Below are 27217 nucleotides of genomic sequence, written 5' to 3' on the forward strand. Positions count from 1 at the left end.
AACTGGAGCAGCTCAGGCATATGCGATGGGCCTTCTGCAGCTGCTGGGGTTTTAGCCCAAGTGGCCAGGGCTTTTGGAATGGAGAAGCCAAAGCCCAGCCTCTGCTGCTATGCCTGGGAAGTTCTGCCTGGCAAAAATATGACCATGCTGATATCAGAAAGTTTTAGGGAATCGACCCGCTCTCAGGTAAGCCTGACACCCTGTGTCACGCTAGAAGGGCCAGAAGAGAAGCAAATGGGCCATCTCAAATGAGAACAAAAAGAAGATTTATTTTAATTCCTTTTTCCTAGCTGGTCAGAAAGGTTCTGAGGAAATGGAGTCAGAAGGAATCTCAGCAACTTTCAGAATTTAGGCAGACTGGTTTGCTCTCAGCTTGGCTAGATCTCTGGTGGCTTATGCGGAGCGTGGACCTCTGGCACCTGTGGCTGCATAGGCAGCCTCGCTGGCTGGGCACCAAACGTGGGGCTTTGACAGCCTCCAGCAGAGCACCTCTAAGGCCCCAGGACTTGTGAAAGATACTGTAAAGTTTGGGTGTTGTGTTTTGGGTTTGTGTTACGTGTTGGTGTTTGTTTGGGGTGGGGTTTTTTTTGTTTCCTCTCTCTCCAAATGGGAATAAAATAAACTTGCAAGAATGAAAACACCCTGTTATCTGGCAGGGCCCTGTCTGCAGAGGGCACCTGGGGGATGGTGGGAAGTTCTGTACAGAAGGGAAGGGGCTGAGCACTGTCCCTACAGCTGCTCCAAAGCCCCTGAGGCAAGCGGTCGTCAGTGCATTTACAGCAGCGAAGTGTTACAGGTCCGTAGATGCCGTGTCAGGAATTTCTCCATGGTCTCAGCTGTAGCTTTTGGAGGAAATAATTTAATAACCCTTTTCTTTAAAAGTATTTGTGGTTGAGGTACCTGGTGTAATGGAGCCGATTCCTCAGCTGGTGAGCAGCAGCAGCGGAGCTGTGAGATGTAACAGCTCGAGGAACCGTCCCCTTGGTTTTGTACAGGTGTGTTGCAGAAGTGAAACCAGCTGAGTCTACACCTTGAGCTTGCTTGTTTGCGTCATTTCGGAAACATTGCTGTTCCCGACACTGCAGCTGTGTTTTTGAGGTCAGTAGGAGCAGGACATCGACATGTACAGCAATAAAAGCGTTGATGTTGTGGTAGAGATGTTTAATCTGGCTTTGCGGGAATTCATAGATTTAAGTGCAAGGCACCATTAACTCCTGCATCAGGAGGATGCAGTCTCAGCTGTGGCCGCAGTGGTGTACGTACCCGTGCACTTTTAAAGAATGAAGAGTAAGTTTACTTTCAGAGACAGTGTGTGTACACATACCTGTAAATAATACATTTTCTTAGCTCCTTCATCTCCCAGAGAATCTCCTCTTTGCTGGTACCCACAGTGGCACTAGGTTAGCTGGGCGTAAGATTCCCCTAGAACAGAACCCTGCCAATGAGAACAGTGTGCAGCAGCTCTGTGCTGCTCGGAGGAGGCACTTGTTCTTGCAGACGCACTTGGGAGGAAAAACTCACTTTTAATTTTGAGGCTGCCATTCTCGAGCTTCAGAAAACACTCAGACATTTTGTGGAAAGAAGATGGTTCCTGAGATGTGATCAGCCGGAGAAAGTCTTTGGTGGTGTTTGATTTGTGTCCTACGTAATTCTCATTGTGCTTTCGGATAGATCCCAGTTATCGTATCGCGCTTCTGTTACGTATGCTTGCCTGGAATACCTGGGCAATGGCCCAGCTGTGCTTCTGAATGCCTGTGGCCCTTCGAGTACCTCTTCTACATGTTTCTGAATAGCTGAAAACAAGGCAGAGGTTTTTTTGGAACCAGCCTTGTCTACTTAGGAGGGTGTTATGGGAAACTCCTGACAAATGAAACCTGTGCTCACTTAGCCCTCTATTCCTTTCTGAATTAAAATGGTGAGGGTAAACAAGGTGTCTGCTTGATCACTTTATAAAGTTAATGTTGATGTACAGGGGTGGTAAATGGACTGTGAAGGAACAGCTTTGTGCCATACAGCTGAGGGAGGCCGAGCGGACTGTAATTTCCCTAGGGCAGAGAAGGGCAGCTGTCCTCTGGAGGTCAAGCACGAAACATTCCCTGTATACACATGCTGGAGCAGGCACGGAGGGAGCATGTCATGTTTGTTGTGGCCAAAGAGGCAGCGGAAAAAACTGAATTACAGGCGCAGCCTAAGTCTTTGAGGCTTGGGAGTTTCTGTCAAGTGCAGGTGAGGATGTATTTGCACGCTTCCGACAGGAGAGGAGACCTCGGAGAAGGAGCAAATCCTCTTCCTCCTCCTCCTCCTCTGTCATCCCCTCCCTGCTCGGCGGGTCGCACCGATTGCCAGGCAGCCTGGCAGCGGGGAGCGATGCGCGTTGCCCAAAACACACTTGGGAGCGAAACCCAGGGGCATGGCGAGGGGCAGCGTGCAGCCTAAGCCCCGGACCCTCTGCCCCGGCAGCCCGTCACGGAGGCGCACCCACGCGCTCTCCCAGAGGCGCGTAAGTCTTCCTTTAGCTAAAGCAAGGGTGGTATTTGGCCCGAGTAGTTTTAATAGTAAGGGCAAGAAACATTAAAGCCTTCCTTTTGTTAATACATAAATAATAATAATAATAAGCCTGGGTTTCCTCCTCGGCTCCGGGCCGCCCCGCCGGGGGTGAGGCGCGGCGGGGACGGCGGCCAGGCTGCGGCGAGTCCCCCGCCGCTTGCGCGGACGGGAATAAATAGCCGGGCGGCGGCGCGGCCGGCGGAGCCTCCGCTCCCCGCGGCCCCTCCACGTCACTTCGCGGCGAGGCGAGCACGTGGGGCGGGGAGACCTTATAAATCTCCCTCTCCCTGCGCGGCCGTGATGTTATCTGCTGGCACCCGTCCCCTCCTCGCAGGGAGAGCCGAGGGGCCGGGGGCGGCGGGCGGGGGGCGGCGGGCGGAGCGCTAGATCCGCCGGGAGCTCCGCGCCGCTCCGCAGCGCCGGGGCCAGCCCCAGCCCCGCGGGGGAGGCCGGGGGGGGGGGGGGGGGGCAGCGGCGCTGCCCTGCGGCCAGCCCCGGGCGGCCGCTCCGCGTCTGCTGATCGGCGGGAGGCTGTCGGGGCGGCGGCGCTGCCTCGCTGACTGCGGCGTGGGGTTGGCGTTTCGGAAGGAGGAGGAAGAGGAGGGAGCTGGAAAAAGCTCTGCGGCTCGCAGCGGCCCGGGCGGGGGTGGGTCGGTGCATGCAGCGCGGGGCGCACGCAGCAGCCTGCGGGACGCGGCCGGACGGAGGATCCGCGCCGCCGCTGCTCGGTGCCGGTGCCGCGGGGGCGAGGGGCCGCCGCGGGGCCGCCGCCTGCCGCTCCGCCCGGCCGCGGGGGCCGGGGCTCGGCGCAGCCGGGCGCACACGTGGGCGCCTCTGCCGGCGCCGCCGCGGGGGCTGAGCGCCGCCGGGCGCGGGGCGGTGCCGCCGCCGCCGCCGCCGCTGCCCGCCGGGAGCCGCCGGGCGCCGCGGGCGCACGGCGGGGCTCAGCGCCGCGCCGGCACCCTCTTCCCCGCCGGCTGCGGCAGCAGCAGCAGCAGCAGTAGCGGCGCCCTGTAACGCTGCCCATCGCAGCTCCTTCTCCCCCTCCTTTTTTCTTTTTTTTTTTTCCCTCTTCCTTCTTTTTTCTTCAATTTTTTGTTTTCCAGCCTGCTTCGCCAGCGCGCTGAGAACAGTCTCTCTTCCATTTATTTGATTCGCAGGTTTGTTTATCTCTTTGGGGTTTTTTTTTCCCTCCCCCCCTTTTTTGCTGGCCGGCTCACTCCACCCCCGAATTTTATCTAGTTGTAGCAACTCGCTTCCTTCTGGTTTTTTTTTTTTTTAAATTAGTATTTTTTTCACCGGCGCCTCCCGTGTGTCTTTCGATTGCGAGTCGTCCTTGCAGTACGGTTTTTAACTGCGTTTTGCCTGCAGATCTTCTCTTTGTTTGCACACATCCCCTTTTTATTTTTTAATTTTTTTTTTCGTGCTTGTTGTTGTTCGTTGTTAAAGTCACTCTTTTTTTGGGGGGCGCTGTATTTAAACACTTAAAATGCACTGCTATCTCCTGAGCGTGTTTCTCACCGTGGATCTGGCCACCGTGGCTTTCAGCCTGTCTACCTGCAGCACCCTCGATATGGATCAGTTTATGCGCAAGAGGATCGAGGCGATCCGGGGGCAGATCTTGAGCAAACTGAAGCTCACCAGCCCCCCGGACGAGTACCCCGAGCCCGAGGAGGTGCCCCCGGAGGTCATCTCCATCTACAACAGCACCAGGGACCTGCTGCAAGAGAAAGCCAACCACAGAGCCGCCACTTGCGAAAGGGAGAGGAGCGACGAGGAGTATTATGCCAAAGAAGTTTACAAAATAGACATGCAGCCTTTTTACCCCGAAAGTAAGTCCTCTGTGCTTGTGCATGTGCGCGTAATTTAGCCCCCGAGGCTTGGCAGTGCCTGGCACCGTCAAATACCAGCCCTATGCATCATGATCTGCCGCCTTTGCTTGGTTTGCTCTTATCCTCAGCATCTCCCAGGTGGTGGCTTCTAGGGTTCAGTTTAGGTGGTGGGGTATACATGTGCCCGGGTGGGTCCAGCGGGCTCAGCTGTGCCCCCAGACTCACGAGGCTTCCCATCCCCTTTGAAGTCACCCAGGAGCCGCTAAAGGTGCCTCTGCTTTCCACCACCATGTACCTGAGCAAAGCTTCCCTCACCTCCCAGGATCCCGCTCCCTCCCCAGCACGGGGTTTAGCTCCCCCGCAGCCCCGTGTGCAGCCTCCAAAAAGAGCCAATATCTTTCCACTGCTGTTGTTTCCCTTGGAGTGTCTGGATCGGGCAGGTTTCCATCTCTCCATAACTAAAAAGAAAAGGAGGTCTTTAGAAAAATAAGTCACCGGTTCCTCGTCTGTCTGCACCCCTCCAGAACATTGTCCCGCAGACCGCTATTCAGAATGGTGCTCAGAGGGAACAGAGGCATAGACATCCTCCCTCCTCTTCCCACTTTAACTAGCCTCTTTCAGTTCATGGGTGCTTTCCTTTCAGGTTCAGAAAAAGCTTTCCCTTCATGGTAGCCTCGGTTCTTGGAACCTGCCTCAGCCCGTCTGCCTTTTGCTGTTTTTAATGACCTTCTGGTGATCCACGCCACATTTCGCAAAAGAAAAAAAAAAAACAAAAAAAGGGGGGGGGGGAAGTATAAGTGCTCTGTGCTGACCAAATCCACTTAGAATGATTAATAATCATAACGACGTGCCTTTCTGTTTTGGTAGTGAAGTTTAAGTGTATAGAAAAAAAAAAAAAAAAAGACCGCACTCCCTTAAAAGAATCTAGATCATCATCATACTGAGGAAAGTGAAATACCAGAAGCAGAAAGTAACTTCACCGTTCGCATATCCAAAACCTAGTCCCTACTCTTTTCATTTAGCTCGCTTTCCCTCTCTTCCCTCCCCCACCACTTGATGCCCTATATACTTGAATTCTGTTTCTGCAAAGCACGTACATACCTCTTGCTTAAATAGATAATGCAGCCATCTTGGTAACTTTATCCTAGAGTTTCTAATTGCATTTTCCCCTTATTTATTTTTAGTTTAGCAAGTTGTAGCTTTGGGGCTTGCTCTGTCTTGCATGTGATAGTCCTAGGATGCCAGCCAAGGTATCTGAACCCCACGCTTGGTGCAGCTGCCTCCCTTTCTTCCTTTATTCTTAAATGACAGCATCAGGTACAGGACATCCTGGCAGTCAGAGCCATTTTATTATTGTAATTACAGCACCATCCATAATAGCCATGATAAATACACTCCACCCTTGCTACCCCTGGGGAAGAAGTACTTTTTTTTTTTTTTTTTTTTTTAATGTATATTTGGAGCCAAGTGGGTACGAGCGGAGAGGTTCAGCATAATTCATCACCATAGCGAGAACACAGAAATCACGCCTGTTTTCCACGTTGGTATACTGTAGTGTTCTGCTGGTGTTCTTGGTGGAAGTCAGCACTTTGTTTTGAGACCTATCAGATTGTGCCCTGAGCAGAGGAATGAGCACCTGTGGGCAAAGGTTAGGCAGACCGACAGCAGTGCCTCGGCTTGTGGAGTTGACCCTGTAACGGAGAGTCTCTGAGAACTGTAAAATGTATCCCCCCCCGAGCACATCTGTCCTTTTTCCTTGCATGAGCAAACTACAAAGAACCGATAGTCCAGAGTGCAGCCGCATACTTTCCAGAAGATTAAAATATCTGTGGTGTGTGCCTTGGATGGTGTTGACAAAAGAGGATCTATTTTTAAAATGTTGTCAGAGGCCAGATTTGTACTGAAGTATCGATAGAGGTTTTGGAAGAGGAAGGGAGATTGCAGGTATCTACCAACAGAGTGCATCAGACGTTTGGGATCGGAGGGCCGCTTAGCAGCAGATCCAGTACTACTGTGCAAGAGCTGTCGCTAACATCAGAGTAAGTAGGTTAACTGTTTTTCCACTGCTCTCTAGTTATGCTGGATGGAGTGAACCCTTCCAAAAAAGACAGAAAGGAAGAAATCACTCCACCATATTTTAAAGGAAGAAATTGAAAGCGCGGCTCTGGCGGCCACAGGCACTTTCTCCTGGACATCGTGGAGTGAATTTTTTTAACTCTATGGTTTCTGCTGCATCGGAGAGAGGCAGGAGGGAGAAGGGGATCAGTGTGAACGCACTGGAGGTCAAAAGCTGCTGGAAGGCAGGCATGGGAAAGATCAGTGGTTCAGTTTTTACCACAAGTTGTTAGCGTTCAGTAACTGACTACAACCCAAGTATTACAAATATGCTCTAATTATACTCATAGTCAGCAATATATCACTACAGATCGCTCATAGGTCTTTGTGGGGCATTTTGTAAAGTTCAGACGAAATATTTTTAGCAATGAGGAGATTTAAAAGGAAAACTATAAGAGATATTGTATATACCCTAAGGCATATTTTGTCTTAAATATTATCCTTGGCCAACTGTACTGTATAAATACAGTAAATATGAATAGAACTGGCAAGATGCCAATCTCCTGGGATGAATTTTAGTCAAGAAGGTATTTATGGGATATAAATAATACTGTGTCAACATTTAAAGAAAGGATCTGATTAGTTTTGAATTTATTCATATTAATCTTTTCACATGCTGTTAGTTTAAGGCTCAAAGTAAAGTTATGCTAAGGTTTACTGATACTTTGCACTGAGGAAGTAAGGGGGCATCTGGCATCTGGCTTGACAGTCCAGTTGAGGTTAAAGAAACGTCAAGCCAGAATATATGTGGAAATTCAGCGGGTCAGGGACTGCCAGACCCAAAACCAACAGACCTGAAAAGTAGTGGCGGAAAAAAATACTACAAAGAGGTTTGGAAAAACCAAAACACTTTTGTCTGTTAAGCATGCTTGCCTGTGTTGTGCTCACAACAGCATGGATTAGATACTGGAAGTTTGAATCTCTCCTAAGCACAGTTGGCAGAAATCTAGTTGTTTTACAGAGCAGTTTAAAAAAGGAGGTGGGATATGGAAGGCGAGCACACCACCAGAGAGAGTTCTTGTGAATTCTGTGCTTAGGTGAAGTTACCTGAGTAGATGCTTCATAGTGATTTCTGTGAAAACTGGATCTCATTAGAAGTTTATTACTCCTCAGGCCTTCATTTATTGTCTAGGGCCTGATACTTAAGCTAGTTATTTATTTGAGGCTGGGTAGTGATGGCTACTGCACTGGTAATAAACAGAAATGTAATGCCAGCACAGTCAAGGGTTGTGAATTGTAATACTAATGCATAACTGGGATACCCGAGGAAAACAGGCAACATGTGTATGCAGGGCCTGGGGCCCAATTCTGTCATTTTTGTTCATTGCAATTTTTATCACAGTCAACAAGCTGGTTGGTACTGATGGCTTAAGGCTAATGCAGGTAAATGTTTTAAGTTTTCTGCATTCTTGGATATAGGTCTGCAAGTACTCAGTAGCTTAAGAAACGGCGCTTCTTCTGGGTTTGGGTCTGGTTTTGCATGGATTTTAAACTACTTTAGTATGAAGGAGCCTCCACGGGTTCCAGCCTGCACTGGGTGGTAGGATTAGTCTTCTGAGGAGCTCTATACCGTGAATATTGGTTTACATAGACTGTCATTCTGTTGAATATTTGCCTCATGAAAGACAGCATTATAAACTGACTGGGCACAATGACATGCTTCTACTTTATCAACAAGGACTCGATTTACCAGCAATTATACGTATGTGGGCTCCTTGTCTTCAGGGTACCAGAATTACTCGTGCAGGAGTGGCCGTGCTCCGCGTCTGCCAGCACTGACTGCATCATTACTACAATGTTAACAGCTACGGCTGCACGCCTCACGTGTGTTTGCATTTAGCAGAACACAGGACTTAATCTTTCAGGATTTCCTCTGTTGTTAATGATATGGAAAGAGTCTCAGAAGGAATACGTTCTTTTAAAACCTTCTAGCTATGCTGGCCCTGTGGCGGTGCTCTGGAGCACCTCTTGTGGGAGGTGTTTGCCAGGCTTACTCTCTGGTTTGCAGAGACGACCTGAAGCAAAGCGAAGGTTTCCTCAAGGAGAGACATGGGAGGAACAGTTCCTTGCTCCTTGTTCATGAATGGCACTTACTGGGATCTTCCTCGGTGGTGATGAAAAAACCCAGGAAATTGCAAATGGCTTTAAAAAGGGGCAGAGTGATTTTCTCAACAGTAGTTCTCTACATACCCAGAGGGATAATAAACTAACGTGCTCTGGTGTACTAACCAAGGGTAGCTGAAATCAAAGAGAGCTCTCTTCTTCCACTCATGGAGCAGATGGTGGGGTGCACCACTTGTGTGTCCTGCCTGCCTTCTGAATCACCAGCGACTTGCTGTAAGCAGGGCGCCAAGCTAGGGGAGGGGGGAGGTCCACAAGCCGGTCTGGCGTGGTACATGGTCCCTGCATTTCTTTCAGAGGATGAAGCCATATAGAAAAGCAAAACACGCATGACCGCCCTCTTTAACGCTGCAAGGTCAGAAGACAGAAATGTAGGGCTATATTCCTGAGTCGTTTCCATAACCTTCCTTGAGTTCACCTCTGGTGTCTGTTTTAGAGGTACTTTCACTCTAATTTGGTGAGTGAAGAGGTAAGATGTGCATCGCTGCCCCTGCTCCTTCCCGCCTCCCAGCCCGTTGGCAGCGTACATGTTTTACAGTGCCAGAGACCTATCTGGAAATGTGCCCTTGTCTTCTGCTTGTGGCTGGAGACGCGCAGGGAATGCCCAGAGCTCATGCTGCTCATGCAGGCTCCGCTTAATTGCAGGACTGGGTGTGAGTAGGTGATGGTGCGAAGAAAGCAGAGCATCATCTTCATTAGCTGCTGGTTTTAGCCTTGCTTATCCTTGGTGAACTGCATGAGAGCAGTAATGATCATTAGGATGGCTGTGTTACTTGGAAGTTACTACTTCCAGCATTTTGCTGTCAGTTTGAGATTCCTGCCTGTACCAGAGCTGAACAAAAAGATGAATGAGAACTCTTGGCTGTCGTCCTCAGTGAGCTTCTTCAGCACGGGTCTGAAACATGCGCAGAGCTTCACACACATGCATAGACTCACTAACATCAAGGCTCTGCGTATGCCTAATTAGCTTCCTGAATTGGGGCCTGGTTTATGGCACATTTGCAGAGAAGAGCAAAGCCAGACAGGTCAAATCCCTCTTGCTGCGTTGAAATCTGTCATTTGGGCATCAGAGCCCAGTGAGGAAGAAATGCTTTACAGGATTTTCTAGAGAGGAAAGAAGCAGCTTTTCAGTACTCCTGTGATCCTGAAGAAGGCTGACCCTGTTGGGCGGCTGGCTTCTTTTGCCTTTGCAGTGTCTGTGCTAGACTGCTCCTGTATTACAGATAAAGAGAGGAACCCCAGGGTATGATGACAAAACGAGTTGTGAACGAAGACACACAAATGTTTCCGTTCCTGTTGTGAAACCACATGCTGCACATTTTCGAGCAGGCAGTTTTCAGCTTGAGGATGATACTCTTCCCAGGTAATATTTAATGTAATACTGTGTTATGGATGATTCTGCTGATTTGTTTAGACTAAAGTGTTTGTTTTTGTCATTTATTTAGGGAAAGTTTGCATCCTGCCTTCAACCGCAGGCTGTTGCTTGTTTCCCTTTCTATCTGTGATGTGGACTAGTAGGTGCCTAGCTCCAGCATCGCTGTTGGTTGGCTTCCTGTAGTAGCCTATCTGAAGCAGCTTTGTTTCTTTTTAAAAGAGCTCCCCAATGCTTGTCCTTGCTGCTGTTAAGTGATTGCAGCTGGCCACCCAACTGTACAAGACATACAGCTGCAAGGTGTAGAGGAGAAGCTCAAAGATCTCTCTGTGACAAGAAAAAAAACTTAGTGTGAAGGGTTGTGTTTTATCTCCTTCCAGTGTGACCAGTTGTTTTTGAATTTATGAGTCATTACTCATGAGCCTGTTTAGTACTGTGGTTCTCTTAGCTGGAATGGCACAGGATCAGCCCTGGAGAAATGAAGTGCTAGACCTGGCTTCGTTAGACCTGTCTAGTGAGCAGGTTTTTACATGTTTTTGGTGCTCTGCAAGTTGGTCCAGAAGTTACCTCTTTGGGTAGAATAGCGTTCTGTAAACCAGTCAGGTTTTCCGAAGGGAACTGCACAGCAGTTTGTGCATGCTGCTTGGAAAGCTCCTAGCTCCTTGTGGAGACTGCATCCTTGGGTTCTCTGGCATCCACATTTTTTTTTTCCAGGGGGTGGTAGACCTCACAGGCATGCCTGCAGCAGATTTATGGCTGAGAGTGTGGAGGGGATCTTTAGAACACCTGTCTCTCCTTCAGGTTTTAATTTGGACAATGAGCGGGGGTTCCTTCTAGTTTCATGTGTGATGCTCATTGATGTATTCAGACCTTCATTGTAGAGCTGCGTTTTTTCCCACTGAAACCGCTTTAGGGCAGGAGCCTCTTTTTGTTGTTATGTAAGACATAGCACAGTGTGATGCTGACTTCAAGTTATTATAAATAGCTGTATAAAGTATAAATGATAAGTTGACCTCATAGCTGACACTGTTTTGAGCTGGAGTTTGGACTAGATGTCCGTTCCAACATGAATTAACCTGTGATCCTCGTAATACTACATTTTAATACAAGAACAGCAATGCATTGTGTTTCAACTTGCACAGGGTGGCTTTGATTCAAGTATCACCAAATTTCTAAAGATGTGTTGTTTTCTGTCAGTCTTGGATTTGTGCCTCTGTAGCATTCTTGCACCAAAATGTTCCTGTTGTTCTCTCCCTCTTCACCCATTTTTCTTTTACTTTTCTTGTGTGATTATTGCTTTTCAAATAAACAGGGTAGGTTGCATGAAAATAGGCTACTGTATTACACTCAGCAAAAGCTGTGGCATCGTTTTAGGCAAACCGAGGGGGGAGGAAGGGAAGTGTTATGATACCGACCTTTCACTTTGCTTGTTTGGCTCCTTCCCACCATATCTAACCCACACTGCACTGACAAATACCGCATCTGTCTTGACAGGCGAGTTCACAAATAACCATTCATTCATAACTTGGAGCTGCTGTAAGACTCCTTATGGGTTGCTTAATCTGACAGTTGTGCATTTGAGCAGAGACTTTGAAGAAAAGACTTTGCAGAATGACCGTAAGTTCAGTCTTTGTGAAAACTAAGAGGGAGGTCTTGCGTGAAAGAGGATACTGTACTTAAGTATATGTGTGCATGCGTGCACACACACGGGTACATACATTTAAGAGCATTAAAACATCTGTTGTTGCCAAAGCCCAAATCGGAATGTTCTGGGAAAGATAATTTAATTTTTAGCTTCTGGATTCATTTCAGTGATGGTAATTTCAACACTTCCTGGGGAGAGTCTATCAGTGGTTATGTGCATCAAATGCAGCAGTAAATCTGTCATTCTTTCCATTTTGGTTTTTCAGGCTTACAACTTCGTTATTTTTCCCTGTTTGGCTGGTGTTAGTATCCAATGTTTTCCCTGGCTTCATCTCTTTTAAACCCCTGCCTTGAATTTTAAAAGGCGAGCTAAGGCTGTTGAAGGTCCTTTCTTACTTGTTTTTGTTTACGTATAGCATTTGCAATTCAGCAGCTAGCTCAGCTGAAATAGTGATGGTAACTTATCTTTACCATAGTGATGACTGAAAGATAGGAATCAGAACATGTTGGTTTTCATTCCTTGGGGTGGAAAAAAAAAACAACCCACAAAAAAACCCAGCCCTGTGGGTGGACTTTGTACTCAGGAGGCTGAAAAACTAATATATCTTAGCAGCACTGACTCTTCTGAAGTGGTCAGAGAGTACTTAGCAATCCCATGAAGGCTTCTGCGCGATAATACTTATTAATCCTGAGCCCACAGTTCTGTTTACAGATGATCTCCAATATCTCAAATTGAACAGAGAGTAGTCCTTACTTATTTGAGTGGGTGTTGTCAAATATGTATAAAATGACTTTATTTGGGCTTGGGCAAACAACAGTCATAAGATCTTCTTCTATGAGTGCCAAGATGTACACTGGGAAGAACAACACCTGCAGAATTTTCTATCTGCCAAGTGACATGTAAAAAACAATGCGGCAAATTTAGCCTCTTCAGATGCAGCAGTGGGCTGAAATAATGGCAGAAGTGGGTAGCAGGCACAGCATGGTCGGGGTCTAGAATTCACCAGAGCCTGTGGTAAGATGCTGCTCCTTGTCCCACCTCTGCTTGGTCCCAGGGGTGGCCCGGGTTAGCAAAGCTGAGAGACGTCTCTCTGTTCCCCCAGGAATGTGATGATGGAGGGGCAGCTCTGCCCTTTGCGTTGCAGTGCCTGGCCTTTGTGCTTCAAGGGTTTGATGCAGTAATCTATCCAGTTGGCTGGATACTACCAAAAGAGAGCACTTAATGAACACCTAATAAGCAAAATTTATGGATACCAGGGGTCAGGACCACTGATACATGCAGTACTGGCAGCTCATTTCTTCATCCAAATGCCTACAGGGGTTATAGGGGATGTTTGCCCTTGGGGAAGGATAAGTGATATATTGCATTCTCCAACATGATAGGACGTGTTAAAGTGCCTGGAGATGCGTTGGATCCATACAGATCCGTGGTGTTCTCATTCTCGCCCAATCTCTGAGAGATTTAGCCCAGTTTTCTTGGCTGTTATAGTTGGCTCTGGGCCTCCCTGGCAGAGCAAGGGCTGTATATGTCTTGTGCCAATCACTGCTCTATACTCAAATTTTTCTTGATGCACGCTTTGGAAGTGAAGTAGCCACATTTCAACATTGAGGTATGCTGAAAGATGTATGTATGTTTCATTTGTTGTGCTTGTTGCACGTTTACTTAGGGTATAATGCAGGCTATTGCCACAGACATACGTACATCTTTAGGTTTGTGAGTGAGGAACAAGTTCCAGCTTTCTTGAAAAATAAATCTGCTGTTCTGATCTGGTGGTGTGATAGGAACTGAGAGGCTCCGTGCCAGGATATACAGTTTGGAAAGCAAGGGAGCTAAGCGAGCAGCTTCGTCCCAGCTAGGATGGACTCAGAACAGATTGTTGGGGGTCTGAGCTTTCTCTCGCTCTTTGAATCTGGATTCCCTCCTCCCAGCTTGCATTTCTCCCTGATGCTAGGAGCCATGTATTTGGAAGTTTCACATTCCCCTTGCTAATCTGGGAAGAAAAGAGCCCCAAAAGGATCTAGAAAAAGAGATCTTTATAAAGGTGGCCAGAGACTGAGTTACAACAATATCGTGTGTCTGAAGGAGCTTAGCTTCTTCCAAGTTGGAGTCCTATTATTTGCCCACTTTATTGGGAGACTTAATTTTCTCTGGCTGGAAGTGTATTTGTTGAGGTAGAGTCTGGAAAGGAATCTGCCTTATGCACACTTGCCACAAGGCCAGCTATACATGTGATACAGTCAAACCTTTCCATTTTTCTGCCTTTTGAGAGTATGTTCCCCAGATTAAGGGCCCTGGTCCAAAGCCTGGTGAAAACACTGGAAGTCTTTCCATTGACTGCAAAAGTCTTTGGATCAGGTATTAAGTGCTGTTCCTTTGTTTCAGGGAATGGCCACATCTTCAAGATATATTGGGATGTATTACAGTAATGTGGTGCTTTCCATTTTATTGAGCCGCCACTGGAGATGTTGTTCTGCATAAGGCTTTGAAAAAAAAAAAAAAAATCACTTTTAAAAATAAACACCTTGGTAGATGGCAGATGTCATCTGGGAACAGCATATGGCAGCAATATGGCAAGAATTGCAGAATGCAGAGAAGGAGGCGTGAGTTCATGTCCTGTACTTCTTAGGTATTCCGCACCTCCCCCTGTCTAAAATAAATGACCATCTGACTGCAAAGGCCTTGGCAAATAAACATGCCGTAATATATCTCTATCATCTTCCCTACAGTGAGTTTTTGTCTAGAAGCTCATCACTCCACATCCAGAGGTTTCTTATAAACACGTGCAAAATCAGGCCTCAGTGCCCAGAGCAGGGAAGAATCTAAAGGCTGTGAATAAGAATGTGGCAAATCCCTGTGCAGTGGACTGTAAAGAAAGGTCAGGGCTAAGCCAACAAGGTGTTTTTATGTTATCAATAAGATCTTAAAAGTCAGCTCTGAATAGAGCAGGAGCTGGGAGAACAACTTCTGAAAGTCAATTTGCTGCATGATATATGCTGAGTTTACAAGCTGGAAAGCCAAGTAGTTTGGGAACAGAAGCTGTGCTTATAGCATGAAGGTGCGTGTGGTTTTACATAAAGCCCCTCTGACTGATGTGTCTCAAAGTGGCTCATGAAATAATGAGTTAACTTTTGAGGTATGTTTTTTGCATGGATGAAAAGTTGGAGCAATTTAATTTCAGTCAGTAAAGCCATCCCAGATTTTTCCTTGTGGTGTTGAAACTGGAGTCTATGCAGTGATTGTTTAGGCAAGCAGAACAGTCATTGTGGCTGGGGTTTTAAGCAGCACCTAAAGGAGTGGTTCCTTTGGAGCCTTTGAGAATCCCAGCCTTTTATTCAGATGAAGTCTGTGTCAGGTAAATCTGGTTTGCTAATTAGAAATGTCCTGAATGCTGTTTCATATCATGTTTGTACTACTATTATACACTTTTCAAAGCCTGGAAGGACTCAACATCCACCACAGGTGGTTGGGTTTTCGTTTGTTTTAAAAAAAAAAAAAAAAAAAAAAAGAGACAAGAAAAAAGCTTGGTTTGTATTTTATCTATGTGGTACTTCCAATGTCCTGTTGGGATGAGATTTGATCCCAAGCCATTTGATGCGGGATATGAAACCAAAGAGCTTGGTTCTTGTTTAACGTAAGGCAGTATTACAATGTCACAGAGTATAAAGTGCCTTAATGTAATGACAGCCAGACCTGCAGGCAGGTTTCTGATTGAACATGAATGTTGCCTTACAACTGAAGGAGATACTCAGCAGGAATGAGATGTTCTCCTCAGGATACAACCTTCCAGATCTGTTCACACTCATAGCTGATGACCAATTGATGTCATACGGTACTTCAGAGAGGACGGCTTTGCTCCAGGAGGCTTTGAGTTATGGTAGAATGGACACTTACAGATTAAAAAAGCTGGAAGCCATCATGATGGTCTTCTGGTCTCCCTACCTACATTTTCCAGGACATTGAGTTTTGCTGAATTACTTCCTTTTTGAATGGGAGTTCACACCATGATTGGTAAATTACTCCAGTGATTAATTACATTCACTAGAAATGAGTATCATTGTGTTTTAAGTTTAGCTTCAAGTTCTAGCATTTGAATCTTGTTCAAACCTGCACTTGCTATTTTGAAGGCCCATTATCGAATTTGTGGGCATTGTGTAGGAACCTGCAGGAGAAGGAAGTTGTGCAGACAGGAACTGATCTGGCTGAGAGCAGGCTGGTGTGGCTGCTGGAAGACCCTGCAATGAGGCAGCCAGGAGATCTGCATGGACTGCTTTAGTTGACTTTGAGCGTGTTTCAGGTCCATAGACTGTGATCAAGCCACAGCTCTTTTAATATGCTCTGCTCCTTGAGATACTTCCCAGCCTTTTCAGTTATTCTCATGGTTTCCCTCTGAAACTCCTCTGCTTTATTCATGTACTGCTGAGATTGTGGACAACAGTGTTGGACGCAGTATTTCAATAGTAGCTCTGCCTTATCAAGTACATGCATGTTGCAGAATCTTCTCTAATTCAATATTACACAGTTTATGCAGCTAATTTTGGCAGAAACTTTGCCAGGAGCTCTGCAAGGAGAAGTAAAAAGTCATACCTGTGTAATTATCCACTAGTGTCCCTTCCTCCACAAGTCCTTTTCAGAGGTGCTGACTCTCAGGATGGAGTCCCCAGTTCTGTAAGTATGGTCTAGTTTCTCTGTCCTAGACTTGTATTTTCATACCAATTCTACTGACATTTACATCTTGATAATCCAAGATTCAAGTCACTGTATTCGTGATGCATCCTCTTCATTACTTGTCACATCCATATTATTTCATCTGCAGTTGGTTAATAATAATGATTTAGTTTCCTTCCAGGTGATGGATAAAAATATTAGATGGTAGAGTACATTAAAATGAGCCTTGTGGGACCTTGTTAGAAGCTTGTCTTTCAATAACTGTTTCCTGTCTACCGTTGTATTTTGAGTCTGATAAAAACGCAAGGCTTTGGTTCATTTACTGCCTGGCCATGTTGGTGTCCTGTTATTCCTGTTTCCTAATGAAATCATTATGTAGCACTGGCTTAAATGTCTTGCAGCTACCCAAGTAGATTATATTAAAACAGTTGTCTTACCAACGGGACTGTTGGTCTCGCTCACTAAGATCCCTGACCAGTGGGATCTGTTGTTCTTGAGCTGATGTTGGTTATACTCCCTTAGTTCCTCTGAGCTGATCCTCATTCTTGAGCTTTACATATTTTTTCTGGGATTGATGTGAGGCTGACTGTATATGTGAGATAGCATGGGTTGCCCTGTTTAGGCATTGTATATTAGCAAATATGTTCTGCCACAAATCCTGAAGATATTTTTAAGTGTTTGGGATTTATTGAAAGCCAGTTTTAATAATATAGATAGTTCCTTGGACAGCTCTTTAAAAAGACTTGATGCAAGTTATCTGGTCTTGCTTGTTTTACAGTGTCTGACTGTAGTAGCTATTGTTTTAAAACCTTCTGAGTTGCTGCTGGAATTAAAAAAAAGTCATCTTTTCATCTATGATTGCCAGGCTTTTTTATCTAGAGAAGTATATTTCATATTTCGCTGTTATTTTATCTTGTAATGGATGAATATCACCGTTAAGCTTCCTTAGTACTCACGTAAATCTCATCTTTAAGTTTCTTGGCCATGAAGCTGATATGCCAGTTTAATTTTCTCATTTGTTATCTGCAGTTCTTATTTTCTGATGTATAGAAGTTCTCCGCAGCTAACACTTTGACATTTGTTTGTAACATGTAGTTTAATTTTATCTTCTTATGGTTGCATTAGGTTTCTGTCACAGGCAATTTTCTGACTCAAGTGGTCTTATTTGTTGATTGTGGAATCTGTCATTTCTACCTGTCCAGCAAACTAAGCATTTGTCTGTTATCCTTTCCAGTTTTCTCTGTAAATGCTTCTCTCCAATCGATTCAGCTCATCGTTGTATTCATCTTTGTATGACTGTCTCCTTCATAATACTAAATCTGAATGTGTGCAATTCTTTGGGACTTCTTGCTTTTGTGCCGAGCATGAGGTGATCACTTCTACCTAGGCTATGCATCTTTCGTGGCGCATCTGGGTAGCCAAAGCACCTCAGTTCCATCTTCAGAGTAAATGGGTACCTACATCTGGCTCCTTGAAGGTGCTTAATTTTGAAGTGCCAGGGGTCTTTAGAAACCAGCCGATCAGATATCTCAGCAGGAACCAGATATAAGGGCATCACCTGACAGAGTTGGTTGCCCTTCAGCTGGCAGCAGTGCCACCCACAGCTCCTACCTAGAGAGGAGGAAGTAGGTGGTGATGGGTTCTCTAAAGCTCATACAGTTGGCAGCTCTTCCCTCAGAGAAGGAAGGGGCCAGGTACTCCATATGTGATGTTACTTCAGTTGCCAGAAGCCATAATTTTGGAAGGCAAATCACGGTTCTGGGTTTCTTTTCCACATTCAATAGCACAAGACGTGGGAGACCTCCAAGTCACTGACTCGGTGACTCCATGTTGCAGAGTACTTAGTGGAAGTGTTCTTCCTATCCCACCCAGAGTTCTGAGCCCTTAGCCTATAAAGAAATTTCACCTGTGTTAAAAATAGTGTAGAGGGCATGATGGTTCATAACTCATCCTAGTAATTGGGACTTAGTAAAAGGACCTTGGAATTAGGAATATCTGTACTTAATAAGAGTTGATACTCTCAGTGAGTCCATCCTCATAACACTAAACTGGAGTAACTCTAGGAAGTATCTTCAGGGAACAATCTGGCTTTGACAAGTTACTGTACAAAAGAGAATGACCAGACATTCAACATTTATCTTCTCTCTGATACATGATTTGATATCATGATTTGAGACTAGTTGTACCTGAAGCTCTGCAGATGAGCTCCTCCAAGCTTTGTTGTACTGTACTGTTTGTTGTGCAACTCCTAATCCTTCCATGTCCATCTCTGTAGCTCAGAGGGTTTCCATCTCTGGGCTCAGTGAGCAGCCACGTTTCCCATACAGTCCATGAAGGATTTTAGGGATCTTCAGAAGCGAGCTGCCTAGGAGCTTCCTAGGCCAGTTAGGGTGAAAAGTTGAGGAAGGAGTTGAAAGTTGAGCACTTCTGCGTGGGCAGGCAGGTGTGCATTTCCTCATGCAGGCAGCTAGTGGCACTAACTTCTCTGGCTGGAGAGTTTTTCCTAGGAGAGGTTTACAATCTCTGTACTTTTCTGTTCCTGATTTACACTGGACCGGGGTGTAAATCATTTTAATTGTAATTACCGTTAGGAAGCAGGAAAGATTGCACGATTTTAATGCGGTTCTAAACTTTCACTTCCCTCTGTCTCTAACATTCATCGATTACCCACTGTCTTTATCTTAATCATTTAAAGATGTGTTGCCTGTGATTTGAGTCTGTGAATCTTGACTTCTCTGCAATGCAAAAAAAAATGTACACTTTTCTTTTGCCTTTCCTTCTCTGTTACACTTTTACCACTTTTACTTCTTGTATAATTCTTTTTTTTTCTTTCTTTCTTGGAGTGAAAGGGTTGGACAGTCCAACCTGCTTTCCTTGAAAATGACTTGCTTTCATTTCCTCCTCCAGCCAGGGAATAGTTTGGAAAAGCTGTTCTCTGGACCCTTGGCGGAGCAGGAGAAGGCAGCCAGCTGCACCGCTTGCCAGGGGAACAGGAGCGCTTCCTGGCAGAGGTGGGGCGAGAGGAACAGAGCCTGTGCCGTGGGACTCGCTTTCATCTCCTCCACTCTCTGCAAGGCAGTCCTGAAATTTCCTGACCGCTTTTAAATCTTGCAGTTAGAACAGCTGAGCAGTGAGGCCCACTCATTTAACAAAAAAAACCAAACCAAAACAACTGGAGAGGAGAGAGCAAGTGGCTCTTATAAATAGCAGTAGATTAAAAATACTGATCTGTGCTAGGCAATCCACTGCAAGTTTCTCTGTGTGCAATTTTGAATACCCTGTAATGGAAGATGGGTGCTTCGTTGTGCCTGGCCCACCATCACTATCACCTTGTAAGGATCCCCTTTTTGTATAGTCTTCCACATATTATTCTTCTGTTAAGAATAGGATCAAGGCCTATGGTTTGCCCTCTTCTGCTATATTTAGGGTTGGAGCCCACTGTACTGTTCTGATTCCCATACCTTTTTTTTTTTTTCCCAAAGTTCTGGGTATGTTCAGTTTTATGGGTGGTTTTGGAGCCCTGAGCATTGCAGAGTACCTGAGCCCTGTTGCTGAGGTGAAGTCAGGCAGGAGTGCTTCAACATTGCATTCTGGTTTTGGGGACCTGCAGACAAGATGCCGTCAGCAGCACTGCAAATGCTTTACTTCATGGAGAATTCTTTTAAATGAAATTTTGCAGGTTTCCTGGTAAAACATAGTTAAACTTGATTCCTTGGTCTCCATTGTTGGTGCCTTTATCAGAAATACATGAGTGAGAAGACTTCTCTTCTAAGCCTCCAAAAAGAAGTGTGGAAGCATCTATCCTCTTTCATGATTTCATCACAGGCATGTTTCAGAAGAGGTTCCAGTGTGAAGAGGACTCCCATGGAGAAGGCTTTCTGTTATTTGCCTCCGAGTCTGACCTGTCTAAATATGTCACTGTTCTTTTGCCTTCCTCTTAAGGCATTCCAGAGAGATCTGGAGATGGCCTGGATAGTCGTGCCACCTTCGTGTTTCTCTGTATCTGTACTGGTTCAGCTTTTACCATGAACCTTGAGTGAAGTCAGCAAATGATGAGGGGTTCTTGGCTTGACCTAAAGTCACAACTGACAGAACCACTGGTGACAAAAGGTAACTCAGGTGAGGAGCTGATTGCTACACTTGCATCAACAGTGATGGGAGACCTCAAAGCAGTACAAAGCCTCAGTGTCATGATGAAACTTCTTTCATCCTCCCATGCAGTTTTCCAAGGAGGAAGAAACAATTTGTTTGACATACGGATGAGGCTTTGTTTTATCTGCTTTTGTGAAACTCTGGGTATGGTGAGATGAGCTTTACAAACTTTTAGTTTGGATTGTTGCAATTCATGCTTCTCAGTTTGAAGGCAAAAATTGCCAGTGGCTGACTTGGCTAAAAGTGACCGATACTACCAAAAGCAGATATGTCACATGCTGCTCAAATGGCATTTGCTCCTTCAGTCTTTCCGGTAAGAATTCATGTTTTTGACTGGAAGTTGGAAAGCCTGTGAGAGCCTGGGATCCTTCTGCCTTAGACACTTTGTTCACCTCAAGTAAATACCAAAATATCCATCTTGCTTCTAGCGTTATGAAGTGGTGGTACCAATTTTGGGTACTGCCAGCTAAGCAGGTAGGCATGAGCACTCTTCAAGGGCGTTGGCAGCTCTTTGTTGTTTATAATTTTTTCATCGCTTTTGACAGGAACTTTAAGCTTTTATTGATGTCACCAAAGAAAAAAATCTACATGAAAGCAGTCTTGTTCTTCTATGCTGGAAAAATGGAAAAAAAGAGAAAGAATTTAACTCTGGATATTCACCCCCGACCCCCTGCCCTTCGTCCTATTGAGAGGTGCTAAGTAAAACATCTATGGGTAGGAACAGTTCAGCTGGAGAGGCTGTAGCTACCCATATTTAGTGAGTCAGGGCTCTCCACAGCTCCTGTAACAGAGATCCTTTTCTTTGCTCCCATTCTGGTCCTGCTAGTGGATCAGCCAACTTTCACCCCATATTGCAGCTGCTGACAGAGAGGTTTTCTGATGTGTGGAGCCAAGGGCCAACCACAATTTGTCCATGTATTTACAGGGATCATTTCACTCCAGTAGAAGTGCAGCCAAATATTTCTTGATAGAAACATGCTGCATCCATCTAATAACACTATCCAGTTGAGGCAAAGTGAAGAATGCCGTAATATTTGTATTACAGCAGTTGCTCAAGCCCCAGTGAGAGATCAGGACCCTGGTGCATGAGGCACTGTTGATCTCGCAGTACTTTTTCCCAGCCCTACAGACTTTGTCTAAACTGACAAGTCAGATAATAATGCTCTGTGGTATAATTGGTTATACTGCAAAAGGCATGTATGCTCGAAACCAGAGACTTTTGTTCGATCTTAAATATTTCTGCATGTGATAGTATTCATCATCTTGTGGCTGTGCTAGTCCAGTATGCTTATCTAGGAAGTGATCATACATGAGAAATGGAGAAACTTCATGTGTCATTCAGTGCTACTGGTGTTTTTTTTGTTTTGGTTTGGGGTTTTTTTGCAGGGCCGGACATTAATCTTGGCCTTACAGCCCAAATAACTATTATTTCTCAGCAGCAGCATGGTGAGTCTGAAAAGAGAAGTTAAAGTCAAGACGATATTTTCCCAGAAGATTACAGCAGTTATAATGGAGGTCAAACTTTTGGCTTCAGCTATTGGACTGTTTTGCTTTAAACTTGAAATGCACGTCAGTGAAAGCAGCAAGATCAAAGTTTAGCATGAAGTAATGCCAAAGACTAAGGGGGAAAAAAAAGCATATCATAGTAATTTTAGTAAAACTTAGCCATCACTCTTCACACTGAATATAACTTTTCAAGCAATATAAGAAGCAATCCTAAGATAACAAATCACCAGTGGAAGAACATAGCATCCTAGTTTGGGGAATTTAGGACCAGGGGATGGAGTATCAGTTATAATTATTTACTGTGTTGTTTTAAGCATGAACTTGATATTAATACCACAGAGAATTTACTCATTATACTTGCATTATTATACATTTCAAATATTCTGGTATAAATTCCTTTAACGCAAGGCTTATCTCTCCAACTTAAGGAGCTGTTACAGTTTATTAGCTAGTTGCAGGACAGTTGCAGCATACTTCCAAGTGCATTACCCAGGACCCAGAATGCTTCAAAGAAACATGGTTAAATTTTTAAGTTAACTTGTCTGTGTGTCTGTAATTAATTGCATGTAGAAATCATTCCCACAGGAAGGATTTTAGAAGCCTGTTGCTCACTCTGGCTGCAGTGGGACCTTTCTGTGCATGGCAGCTTCAGCTCCCTGCTCCCGGCTATTATTACTTTTCTGCATGCTGGGCAGGCTGGAGGACAGCTCTGTTGATGTTAGTAGAGTTCATGTATTGATCTGCATCCTCTGGGACCTGATCTAATGACATACATTCCAGAATTACTTTCCATAAATACATCTGATATGTATAGGTATCAGTAGATGTAGTCATAAAGCTTGTTCAGGAATGTGAGCTGTTTGCCAACAGCCAGTTATCACAGAAAAAACGTGGAGCTGGAGGCTCAGCAGCAAGAGGCTGTCATGCTGGTCCTGCACTATAAGAGGGTTTAGACTGTAGCCATGATATTCCAGATAGGTATTTGCGTAGCCTTTTCTTAAAGGCTTCCAGTCACCACCACAGCCTCCCAGTGCATCATCATTATCCGTGGTGTCTAAGGGTTTTCATGATACCTAGCACAAACCTTCTTTGCTGCGGCCCAGAACTACTCATGATGTATCCATCATGGACATGTAAAATGGATCATTCCCCTGCATTTTGTGGCAGCTGTTTACATACCTGAAGGCTGTTTTTATGTAACACCTTTAGTAGTCTCCTTTAGCTGAGCAACCCAAATTTACTCATTAGTCCGTGTTTTATAGCTCTGTAGTAATCTCATTCCTCTGCAGCACCTAGCTGGGTAGATGCTTTTATTTTAACTAGGAACTGCTGATAACTGTTTTCTCTGGCCAAATTTTCCAGATTTGCAGCCTACCTACTGTATTTTTTTGTCTAGACCATATCTCCCTCATTTGCTAGTGGGCGTGTCAGTGTCCAAACTTACTGAAGTCAAGATTAATGTCATCTGTGGTTTCTCCTCTATTTGCAAAGCTTGTTATCCAGTCCTAAAGGCATTTCAGGTTGTTTGGATGCTGATTGCTTCTGACAAGTCCATGTGAGCTGTTACTCAACTCCTTGTTTTCTTCCAGGTGCTAACAAATAGTTTGTTTGAATATTTTTCCACTCTTGTTCTGTCTTTAATTCTTTACTACTACTTATTCCCCTAGCACTCACACCACCACCACCCCCGCTTTTTTTTTTTTCTTTAATAGATAGCATAGGGTGGTCTGTTCCAGCCTTCTGGTGCTATATACTTGACATTATATTTAAAACTATATTATACGTAAGTGTAATTGCTACTAGAAGCAATAAGAAACAATAAAGCAGATAAGGAGTAATGTATTAATTTGTCACAGATCTTTTCGAAAGTTTAGGTAAGCGTAGAAAAATGTGCAGGTGTCCACAGTCCTTTGCATCCAGGGCTGTGCGTTAGACCTGCATTGCTTGTATAAGAAAAGTAGAAGAGCAGAGAAGAGGCATGAATGCACCTGGTCCCTGCCTCTAATCATGGTCTGCGTCTGGGGTTTTTACATTGTGCTGTGACCCTTGTTCACCAGCTGGTCAATTAATTAGTTTGTAGCTTGCTACATACTTGGGAGAAGGGAGACAGACCTTGGTAATCTTTTCTGTTGAAATACGCTCCAAACAGTGAACTGAGTTGCTGGCTGTGTGTGAAAATCACTTGTCAAATTTGAACAGTGTCACAATCATACCTTTTATTGTTTTAAAAATCAATCCGAGGGATGATGAGTAGCATTCTGTAGTGTCTTTTACTCAGGGGTCTCCACAGATGCCTACAGGAGGCTATCAAATTGGGAAGAATACAGCTCAGCTCTGGCCCTCCCCATCTTGCATTATTAGTGTTGTTCCTTTTTTTCAGATGGAATTAGGATTTGATGCCCTTTCAAAGACTGGAAGCTATGAAAAGAATGGAGAAATAACTTCTAAGCATTTTCTCTCAGGCCTCTATTTTGAAATAACTAAGTGAATTAAGAAATAACTTTTTTCATACTCTTTTCAAGAAATCAAAACAAAGCCGTATCATCTTTCTGACTGAGTGTACAACATTGGCTAGGTTTGCTATTCCAGAGCAAACAATTGATATTTATAAGAAACATAATATTTTGAGTTCTTTGGCCTTTGTTTCTTTGGATAGGGCCTACTCAAGTTTCATTCTAGCACAGTACCTGGCCCAGGTCTCAAGGATGGTGGTGCTTGATCTCCTGCAATTATTAGTGATTTCTGAGCATCATTTTTTCCAGCGGCCTATATTTGATCCCATGGCTTATGTTACTTTGCACATGAGCTCATCTTTTTTACCATTCCTCTCTCTTCCCTTTTGTGTCAAGTCTCAGTCTTTCCCTCTACGCTTGGGGTAGTTGGCAAGGGAGAAGGGGGTATTATGTGTTTGCAGGGCTTTAGGCAAGTGGTGCCACAGTTTAACCAGAGATGTGGTTTATTGGAAGTAGGTGCTGTTCACCTAATCATTAGATTAGCCCTTTGGTAACTTACTCAAAATGAACTATATGTTTATGAACTGGATCTTTAGCTGCCAAACTTCAAGCAATTGTGTCCACTGCAGGGGGAAGTGCCCTGATTTATTCCAGCTGAGCTGAGAGCAGAGTCTGCTTCTGATGTGCTTGCATCGTGTTTCTTTAATTCCTTTTTGAAGTCAAGTGCAAAATTTTGATTTTTATAAGTGGCAAAGCTAGAGGGTAGGTGTGCCATATTTAATATCCCCAAAACTTGATGTTGCTTCTGTGTGAAAAGTCACTGATTACTCCTTCCTTCTAGACAGTATAGTTAAGAGCTGAGCTATATACATGGTGGGATAAAAGATGAGGTTACAAAGGATCTGCTTGGCAAGTGGTCTGTTTCCCCACCATTGCCGGCATGTCCTTTTTCATTTAGTCTACTTCTAAAGATCAAGTGTAAAAGTTTTTGGAAGTAGCCATTTGCACTACTTTTAGAGGCCACCTGGGCTATTGGTTTAAAGTAGACACTTAGCTGCCAGCTGCAGTCAGGTGAAATACGGAACCACAACAAACCAAGTAGAAAACTACACTGAATAACACAGTCTAAAAAGACGCTAATTTTTTTTTTTTGGGGGGGGTGGGGGTGGGGGTGTGCGTGTGTGGCTTTTTCAGTTTCTGACTTTACTCTTTCTGTGTTCTCAATTTTTATCATCCTGAGGCCATGAGTACCTAAAAACATAATGCAGCAGTTCCGTAACTTCTCTTAGTGAACAAGGTGGACTCCAAGGAAGTGATATTACTGCCCTAAGATCTGCTGCCACTTTTTGATGATTATATGCTTCAGGTGTCTTTGTATGGATGAGTTTTGACCCATTCCATCACTTTTCATATAGGTATTCAGTCTTTGTTGTCTTTCATCAGACTCTGGAGCTGCTAGATTTCCTTGCTTAGCTCTGAATTCTCTGTGTTTTGACATTATCCTAATGGAAAGAGATGCCCAGCTCTGAAAGGAAGGTTATATTTTTCATGTGTGATCCCAGTTAATTTCTGTAGTAAAAGACTTATTTTTGCCTTTCCATGCAGTCTGAGAGCACATTATTTTTGCTGAAGTGTTGCAGTGAGAGCTCATTTACCTGCCATATGCTATCAGCCCTTGTTGTCTTGCCATGCCCTTGCAGCTGAAACAGTTTTTTTGGATTATTTTCTCGGTCATTTTAATATTTGCGATTACTTCTTATTATGGTTTTGTGCCTTCTAGGTTCCAAGTTTTGTGTATGTAAAATAACCTACTGTGTGAATTTGAAAATGACAAATATTTGTTCTTTGTTACTTGGCATGACTATAGGGTGGTTAGCTGGTCTCCCATATTTCTCATTTGAATGTGTGATCCTGTAGTGTTATAGTATCTGTGTATCAAATATACAAAGCCAGGAAAAAGGCATCATCTCGTTGTTACAGGTGTAATTCGTGTGTGCATTTTGAAGACACCTTCACTGTGAATTTTGAAGTTCTACTTCTGAAATGTGGAGTTTACCTTTTGATAGCAGGTCAGCCTTGGGTTGGGTAGAGCTAGAAGAGTCCTGAAGCATACTGTGTTTTGTGTAAATATGTACAATATTTCACTATCACATGTTCTGTAGTATCAGTGTTTAGATGGACTCTGCCTCCAGGATATGGAACCGGTACTTCAAACAAAACACCCAACTCAACAACAAACTCTCTGGACAGTTCCCTGTTTCACAACCTACTTTCCAGTGTAAGGTTCACACTGAATATGGTTCTTAAGAAGCTTAAGTATCTTGTGTAATCTGTGGCAGTGTCATAGGACTAAAGCAGTAAAGGCTATTTCTGGAGCCCTACTTCTGTAGGCACGGGTCAGCTGAAATCCTGCAGAGCCCCCCCAGTAGGAAGTATGACTAATAATGCATGTAGAGCAGAAAGTTTGAAATTTGCTGTGAAGAGCCACCATAGTTTTCATGTCCCTTTGAACTAATGTGTTTTCAAATCATTGTTTAGGATATTCCGAGAAGCCACTGATGCATTCCTGGTCTGTTTTGATCTTTAAGAAATGCAGACACTGACTCTGTAATTGCTGTCCGTATTCATTATCACAGTCATGGTGTTGTATGATGCAATTTGTGGAGCTCTTTCACTGAATGTGATCTCTGTCTGGAGTCTGCGTTAGTTTTGGATCCCTCTGAATCATAAATGGTCAGAACATCTTTTTCTAATATTTAGTTGGATATCATCTTGTTAGTCTGAAATATATATATTCTTTTACGTTTTT

General features: G+C 44.5%; 1 protein-coding gene across 1 annotated transcript in view; it reads left to right on the plus strand.

Moving 5' to 3' along the window:
- The first annotated feature begins 3021 nt into the window (after positions 1 to 3021).
- TGFB2 (transforming growth factor beta 2) overlaps positions 3022 to 27217 on the plus strand; it is a 66774-nt gene continuing 42578 nt past the window's right edge. The window contains exon 1 of the mRNA XM_064446272.1: positions 3022 to 4379. Within this exon, the coding sequence (XP_064302342.1) occupies positions 4037 to 4379 (343 nt within the window). The 5' untranslated portion in view covers positions 3022 to 4036. The remainder of the gene's footprint in view (positions 4380 to 27217) is intronic.

Source organism: Phalacrocorax carbo, chromosome 3 (assembly GCF_963921805.1).
Source record: "Phalacrocorax carbo chromosome 3, bPhaCar2.1, whole genome shotgun sequence".
NCBI lineage: Eukaryota > Metazoa > Chordata > Aves > Suliformes > Phalacrocoracidae > Phalacrocorax > Phalacrocorax carbo.